The sequence below is a fragment of the Pteropus vampyrus genome, unplaced genomic scaffold, assembly GCF_000151845.1.
Source record: "Pteropus vampyrus isolate Shadow unplaced genomic scaffold, Pvam_2.0 Scaffold11, whole genome shotgun sequence".
Lineage (NCBI taxonomy): Eukaryota > Metazoa > Chordata > Mammalia > Chiroptera > Pteropodidae > Pteropus > Pteropus vampyrus.
This window is the reverse complement of record NW_011888792.1, coordinates 12,977,412-12,986,025: the sequence shown is the minus strand read 5'-3', so window position 1 is coordinate 12,986,025 and position 8,614 is coordinate 12,977,412. Positions and strand designations below refer to the sequence as shown.

At 33.5% G+C, this 8,614-nt stretch overlaps 1 protein-coding gene across 11 annotated transcripts in view; it reads left to right on the top strand.

Annotated features, from left to right (window-relative positions):
* TTC37 (tetratricopeptide repeat domain 37) overlaps positions 1–8,614 on the top strand; it is a 76,084-nt gene that overhangs the window by 11,426 nt on the left and 56,044 nt on the right. For all 11 annotated transcript variants that reach the window (XM_011378208.2, XM_011378177.2, XM_023523364.1 and 8 more), the window contains 6 exons: positions 31–174; positions 1,232–1,323; positions 1,745–1,820; positions 2,361–2,501; positions 3,991–4,089; positions 4,198–4,306. In XM_011378208.2, the coding sequence (XP_011376510.1) occupies positions 31–174; positions 1,232–1,323; positions 1,745–1,820; positions 2,361–2,501; positions 3,991–4,089; positions 4,198–4,306 (661 nt within the window). The remainder of the gene's footprint in view (positions 1–30; positions 175–1,231; positions 1,324–1,744; positions 1,821–2,360; positions 2,502–3,990; positions 4,090–4,197; positions 4,307–8,614) is intronic.

Here is an 8,614-nt window from a genome sequence, read left to right as displayed (position 1 = left end):
TGTTTTGTTTTGTTTTGTTTTTTAAATCAGACAGTGTTAAAACAAGAGAAAAATAACTATAATGCCTGGGTTTTTATTGGTGTTGCCGCAGCTGAGCTTGAACAACCTGATCAGGCCCAGGGTGCCTATAAGAAAGCCGCTGAACTAGAGCCAGACCAATTACTAGCTTGGCAGGTATGGAGAAATTCTTTCCCCTATATTACAAGAAATAACATTTTTCCATTTTTAAAATTACAGGTAACAGCTTTAAAATAAGCATTTAAATCTCTATTTACCCCACATAAGGACAAAATTTTAATTTATTGGTCTTCTAAACTTGAAAGTGGCGCCAAGGATGCCGTTTACCACTATTAAACATCGTATCCAATGGATTATTTCCAAATGTGAGGACTGGAGTTGAAACATGGTCATGTAAAGATCCAACTTAATTATTTGTGCATATGAAAGACTTATCAAGAACATTCTTTATACCTGAGAGAAAAAAATATATATAGTGTTTTCTAAAAATAAAATAATGTTAAAAAAAATTGTAATTCTCTACCTTTGACTACAAGTTAATTTTTCTTTCTTATTTAATGGTCATCAAATTTCTTAGTTGGCTTCTTCAACTTTTGCAAATAACTTTGCTTCCTGTCTCAATCACATCTTAGAAGCTGTGATTAATAGGAGGCAGTAGGCTCTGGAGAACGTGAATCTGTTTGTCTCAGGTTTACATGAACAAGAACATGAAGAGGGTATCTGATAACACACTTAGGTGCTTACTTTTAATATGTACTGGTTGATTTAGGATATCTGATCAATATTTGAAGCAAAAATGACAATTTCTGCAGACTACTAGTATTTTGTTTGTTTCACTATTTAAACGTAGTGTCATGGTAATGTCTTAGGGGTTAAGATCGTTAAGGGGTTAAGATCGTTAAGGGGTTAAGATCATATAATAATGTTAAAATATATTTTTATTTTGAAACACTTCAAATATATTTTCAAAAATAAAGAGGATGGTATAATGAGCCCCTCTATGCCCTCTATAAAAATTCTTGCAGTCGGTGTTTTTCATCTGTACTTTCACCTGCTGTCTTCCACCCCAAATTATTTGGAGGCAAATCCCAGGCATATTTCATGTACAAATTATAATTATCATGAATAATCTTTATAGATTGTCACTTTAGCAAAATAAATGCAAGAACGCTAGATTTTTTGGAATAATAATCTCTACTTCTTCCTTTTTTAGGGGTTAGCAAGCTTGTATGAGAAATCTAATCACATAAATGCTAAGGATGACTTACCTGGTGTTTACCAAAAGCTCCTGGATCTTTATGAAAGGTAATCAATATGTGGAGAAAGGCCAGCTGCTTTAAAAGTGTGAATCAGAAGAAACTGATTAAAAATTATGTAGAAGTGCTCCAGGCATTTACTGGGAATTAGGATGTATTTTTCTTTCAGGCTGTCATTACAGAATCTCTTGATTGTGATAAGAGCAGAATCAGAATACTGGTAGTAAGAGGACTGACTAATTTGAGAACTTTGATATTATTTTCAGTCAATATAATGGAAGATAATATTTCTTAAACCTTTTCTTTTTTATGCGAAGCTCATTTTATAAAATTTTAATATGAAATATGTAGTGTGTTCTAATTTAAAATAGTATCTGGCAGTATTATGGTATTTTAATTTTAGTGTTTTAAGTCCTCGGTTATTTTTATTTTTAGGATTCAAATCCTTATTATTTTTTTTTTATTCTAAGTGTTGACAAAAAGAAGTGGTGTGATGTCTGTAAGAAACTTGTGGATCTGTATTATCAAGACAAGAAACACCTTGAGGTTGGTTAATGATTTGCTGGTGTAGTTGACTTCTTTTAATAAAACTATTATTAAAAGAAAGCTTTCATAGCTTAAGGAAAAAATTTTTAAATTATTATGATATTAAAAAATTTAGAGAGATAATACAAACTACAGTGCTTTGAAAACTTAGAATTCAGATTTCAGGTATCATAGCTTCTAAACCTTTTTGGAAACTGGGCAGGAATAAATAAATAAAATAAGTAAAAGCATTACCTGTAAAATTTAGTGACCCATTTGTGATGTCTCCATAGTTGATGCTATAAATTATAAGGATTGGTGCATGCAGTCATTATTTCCTTATTCCTGTGTCTACTCTTGTGTCTCAGTCATACTTCTGATATAAGGACTATATAGACTTGCCCAGTCAACTTATTTTTATGGAGTTCATAATAGATAGAGTTCTGTGCTTTTGCTATTTTTATGTATTAGCAAATAAAAAAATATTTTTTTGCAGATTCTATTTTTTGTTGACATTTTTAGTATTTAAGATAAAATAACCATTTTAAATCTTCTTGATAGGTGGCCCGAACTTGGCACAAATTGATAAAGACACGGCAAGAAGAAGGTGCAGACAACCAAGAGCTTCATCAGCTATGGAAGAAATTAACTCAGTTGCTGGCTGAGAGTACTGAGGATCCAAATAATGAGATCCAGCAATTGGTATCGACCCGTTTATTCCTCACCATTTGCGTCATGAAAATTGAACATTTAATTGAATTTAGAAAATGGAAACAGTGATATAATATAGCAAAGTACTGTATGTCAGATGAGATATTTTATAAATGTTTCATTTTAAATCAAAGGTTCTTCCTGATACAGTCAGACTTATTGGCCTGCAGTTTCATACTAAATCTGGACAGTCAAATTGGCATTTGGGCTATCAGAATTTTATTCCCTTAATATTCATAAGAGTCCACAATAAATCAGTCATAGTATCACTGTAAAAAAGAAACTATGAAATTGGCTTTTACAAAACTGCTATAATTTTTAAAAAGTTGTACCTTAAGGGTATGTTCATATTTATAAACTAATATACTAAATTACTTTGAGGGTTAACAATTTATATTTATGAACTAAGAGTACTATTTTATTTAGAGTATTTAGTATTTGGAGTGCTGTTTATTCCTTGAAATTGTCCTTCTTAGTGTGCAGATTTTGATGTAACTGAAAAGAAATTTTAAAAGAATGTGAAAAAACCATTAGTTTTGAACCATAATTGGAAACTATCTCCATTATTCTATTTTTTATATTTGTAAGTTTAAAAATAAACTTAGTTTCTTATGATAGTAAATAGCCACTCAATGTACATTTGTTGAAGTGAATGATATTTTTAAATGTAAGCAATGATAGGCTCTATATGTGATGGGAAGCTCATTTCTTTGTATATATGTTCCTTTATTCAAAAATATTTGTTCCTTTATTCAAAAATATTTATCAAGAACCTACTATATGTCAGGCTGATGCTGGAGATAAAAATGCGAGAATAAGATTTGCATTTGTTTGTGTGTTGGTTTATCTGTGTATAGATTCCGTTGTGGAAAAATTGAGCAGTGACAAAATTAAGTGATTTACCAACTTCTCTTAAATTATATCTTTATATTATGACTTCATTATTTTCCTTGAGATAGTATAGGTTACCAGAATATTAAACACATACCAACATAAAATGGTTTTTTGAATTATCAGTACTACACACTTTATGAAAGAGAACTTAACATCTTAAGAATTGACTTCTGTTTAAAATAGGATAGAAGGTTTTTATTGTGGGGCATATTTTCCCCTTGAATGTTAATGATAACTGCTTTATTTATCTGTGTTCCAAAAAAATGTATCACTTATTTTCTATGTGGATTAATTTCATTACTTTTTTTTTTAAACTCCTTGTGCTTAACTATTTGTTAGGCTTTTTTTTTTTTTTTTTCACAAAATCATTAACTTTATCAGAGCAGTAAAATTTTATCTCTATAGACCATACTTTGTAAAGAATTCAAAACAGTGAATTATATTATGAATTTTCATTATAAAGTCATGGAAATTCATTTAAAAAATGTAGAATTTAAGTAACCAAACGAATGGTATCCTTTAAAGTGCTTGCCTTGGATTTTAGTGTTGCTGATCCGCTACAGATTTTGTTGTTTATTTGTTTTAGCTTTTAACTGCTTTTGAGAATGCACTGAGCTTATCTGATGAGATTCCTAGTGAAGATCACCAAGTACTTTATAGACATTTCATTCAGTGTTTATGCAAAGTAAGTTGAGTTTTAATATCTCTAATGTGACTTTTCTGTTCTAAATAGGAAAGTGTCCAGAAATATATTTTACTGCTACTTAGTTTATTTTACTTTCATATTTTCAAGTTTCCTCATGAGACTGCTAGGTTGAAGAAGGCCTGTGAAGGAATGATAAACAGCTATCCCACTGTACAATATCCATTAGAAGTGCTTTGTTTGCATTTAATTGAATCAGGTAATTTCTTCTTTATTATATTGCATGTGCTAGAGGTGTATGAGTGTGTAGAGTGATGTTGCTATCAATCAAAAATTGTTTTAGCGTCTACTACGTGTAAAGTATTGTTTCACTATTTCTGGACATAAAAGGAAGTACAATATATAGTCTTTGTGCACATAAGAACCTAATAAAATAAGGTTCAGAGTAATTATGAGTTGTTGAGGGTAGAGACTGAAGATTATCTTGGATTTTCCATAGAAATTAGATAAATAGGTGGAGGTGAAAGGTACTCCAGATGGCATGAGCAGAGGTATGGAGCTAGGGGCAGTTTTGGGGGATAGTTAAATAGTTTTATTTGCTATAGTGGAAGGAGTAACAGATATATTTTGGTTAAATAGATTGGAGTATATTACATAAGGTTATGAAAGTGATGGAAAGGATTTTGTGAAAAGTTAGCATTCTCAGCACTGATGTTGTGTCAGTGTCACAAGTCCATTATTGTAAATACTGTGATATACGGAAATGAAGTTTGTGAATGATCTGCTTTTTTAATGAAATAGAGTGGATTCAAGTCAGAGAGTGTCTTAGTGTATGCTTCATGCTCTTGCTTCTTTGTGTACTTCTTTTGGGGGAATAGAGAGGTGATGATGGCTAGCTTGCTGGGAGTTGCCAAAATATGTGTATCTGTGGCCATTTTGTGCCCAAGGCTGGTGGTCAGTCAGTTTATAGGAGGAACCACTTTGGTTTTCACAACAGCCTCTTTTTTTTTTTTTCAGTGTCTGTGCTAAGTAGGCTGTTTTTTAGGTAATTTGAATATCACTCCTATTCATGCCTATATTCACCTGATGTGAACAAAGTTCACAGAAGTGAGTCACTGAAATAACAGTACCAGGACCAATGTGGTAGTGATTGCAAATTACTGTAGAGCTTTACTAATCCATTTATGTTTTCCACTTTTTTTCATAAATGAATATACCTTTGGGAATGCTTTGTATGTGAGTGGCCATTACATGTTTCATAATAGGAAAATGGTTGAAAACTACTGCTAGAGGTAACTGAGGGAAAAGTACTGTTAGAAAGTATCATTGCATCTGTCTCAGCTCTTCCCACTTTCACTTTCCTTTTTAAGTCTTACTTGTGCTATTATTCTGCCTGGTGTCTGATTTAAAATTCAGAACTATTACCTTCAGTCTTGTTTTTTTTTTTTGATGAAAAGTAAGTGGATCCCTTTTTTCTTATTTTATCTGAGTCAGAGGTGGACTCGCAAGAGCACTTTTCATGAACATGAGAAATGAAAATATTAGAAGTGTTATACTGAGTCAATTTTTGAAGCGAAAAGTCTTAAAGTAATATGGTGTATAGGAGAGACTGTAGAAGATGGGCTGAATTTGATAGACCAGATGATACTGGGAATGAATGAACTGGGAATATGATAGCAATTGAAAGTAACAGATGAATAAAAAAAGTAGAAGATTTTTAGAGGTAAAGGGAGGGAGAAATCAATTTTAACTTTTAGGTCTCCTGAAAAGTTGGTCTAATATGTTGTAATGGTTTGTATGAAAGGTAAGTTGTTGAGAGATGCTGATGGACATTCAAAGAGAATTGCCCATCAGTGGTTTGCACATGAGAGATTAATCCTAAGGCTAGATGTTTGGTTTAGAAGTTAGCTGTATGTAGGTGTTTTGTTTGGGGTGGCAAATTATGCTCAGAGACTGAATTTATCTATGTCAGAAATTTATTTAACAGTTTCACTGTGGCAATTTCACAAGCCAGTAGCATACAGCATAATGTCTCTTAACAAGCCAATAAAGAAATGACATACTCCAAACCAATAATAAATTAATCACACTATTGTTTAAGGCAAGGAGAGATGAAAAAAATAAAGTCCAAATTATTTGACGTGTGACTTTTCTGTGAAATTGGTTCTCTTCTCAGGGAGGGATAGATGGCTTAACCAACTGAGAGGTGACTTCCAGCTGCCAGCACAAAAAACCAAAAGTCACTTGTTGCTAGAGTATGTGTCACTGGTGTTGGTCAGCAGGATGTTCTCCTTTGAGGGACCACTGCATAGCTTTCACCACTGCTGGTGAAAGAGTAGCCTTTACTCTGGCAGGAGCTAATGCCCCAACAGTTTTTGGAGAGCTGTTTAGATCAGCAGTGGGTCATGGTGCCCAGACTGAACACTTTTAATTAGTCCTCACAAAATCTCAGTATTTATAGTCTAAATGTTCCCTTGCTATAGTTGCTTCTTGTTTTTTATTGACAACCCCTACTCCCCGCAAACAATAGATGAGATGATCATATCCTGATACATCTTACTTCACTCTTATATCACAACTTTACTCTTAAAAACAACTTCATTTTTTGTCATGCAAAAATGGATTTGAAATAATATGAAACCAGTACACAACAAGAGATGAAAGTGAAGTAGGATGGATGACTTCAGAGTATGACTAAAGGGCAAAAAGGTGAAATCTATACCTGGGCAGTGCTGGTTGACTTGAAGGGAAAGGGAGGAAGAAGGAGAAGAGGAAAATAGAGGACAAAGAAGAAGAGAAGTCAGAGAGGAAGGTGGGGGACCTGATGCAAAGCAATGCAAAAGGCAAGGAAATAACATCTCAGGAAGGAGATCTGTCTGGACAGATTGAGCAACTATGTGATTAGAATAAAGTTTATTAGGACTATCTTTTTTAATCAAACTGATTGATTTGGAACTTAAATTACAATGATGGGAAAAGAGTAGGAAGAAGAGGTTAGCAGATATTAAAAGAAGCCATCCAGGACCTTGACTGACTACGTTTAAGGGAGAGGAGGAGGAAGCATGCAAAGGAAATGTAAGCTTTTAGGGAAGTAGAAGAATTGTAGTAGTGTGTCCTGGCAGGAGAGTTTATGAAGAAAGGACCAGTTAACATTGTGAATGGTGCATTGAGACATGCTGAGTCTTTCAGTATAAGGAGTATGCTTGTGAATTTGTGTGTGTGTGTGTGTGTGTGTGTGTGTGTGTGTGTGTGTGTGTGTTTCACTGATAGAAGTGTAGTTCCTAAATCACCCACTTTCTTCAAATTTTAACATGAGTTCCAAGGTGTTCCCACTATAATTGGGCTGGTGTTCTTTACTCTGTGACCACTGGTTCCCATTCCTCCATCCCTTTTTCTACTGTTAAAATTGCTATTGAGAAATTAAGAGCTAGTGTTAACTCTTTTCTGTCCATGCGTGTTCAGCTATTAGTGGTTTGTACCATTCCTTCATTCTTGACTTGTTCACATGCCAAATGGCACAAAAGGATACTTTGAGATTTATTTCTGAGAACTAATTGAATGCTTTCTCAATAAGCATATTTATGCCTATAATGTGGATTTATTGAGTAAACATGGTCCTTATTCCAAAAAGCCTACAAAATTATAAAATAGGATCAACAAATAGTCTGCAGTTTTGCCCTTGACAAAGTGCTCTAATAGAGATAGTGAAGGGATTATGCTGATTGATTAGGCAGAGTGTTGATTTATGTGGAAAAAAAAAATCATTCTTAAAGAGGGTTTGGAGATAGATATTTTGCGGAATTGAAAGAAAGACAGGTCTATATCCTGGCAAAGGGGAGTGCGTAGGTGGATATTTACACATGGTACACCAAGGAGTGCTTTCCTTGCTCAGTTGTAAGAATTCATAGAATGAGCAGTTCGGGCTTAGGTGCATTCTAAGGTAAAGCAATATTCTGGGATGGAAGTTTAATAGTTAATATAGGACAGTAGGAAGCTGTGCTAAATGATTTCTTTTTCTCCCCCTCTCTTCATTGCTCCTTTAAACCAGACTTTCTGTGTATTAAGAACTGAAAATCTGTAAGGTTTCTTACGACTGACCTATCCCTCCCCCAGAGTACTTCAGTATCTGTAGAATTTTCTACTTGATAGCAGTTAATCACTGAGTTCTCTTCCACTGAGGACAAATATATTTCATTTTCCTTTGTCCTCCTTTGCATGTTGAGACATGAAGATTCATTTTTAAAATGACTCAGTTTATAAAGCTTCACGAATAGTGAATAGCTTTCACAGTTGTCATCTGATGAGTGTTATTTCATGTTAAATGACTTTCTTGATTTATTTTATTTTATTGCTGAAATGGGGGAGGATAAGAAAGCTTTTGGTTCTTCAAATCTAAATAGAAAAGAACTTAAGATTTTGTGTTCTAGAAATATTAGAAAATTCAGGTGAAAATGAAGAAATGAGTACTTGCTGAGTACATGCTGTCCTCTCGCCGCCCCCAAGTAGGTTTATTTAAAAGAAAAATTCTAAGTGGTAATCAGTTTCTTTGGGATGTGAGAAATGAATT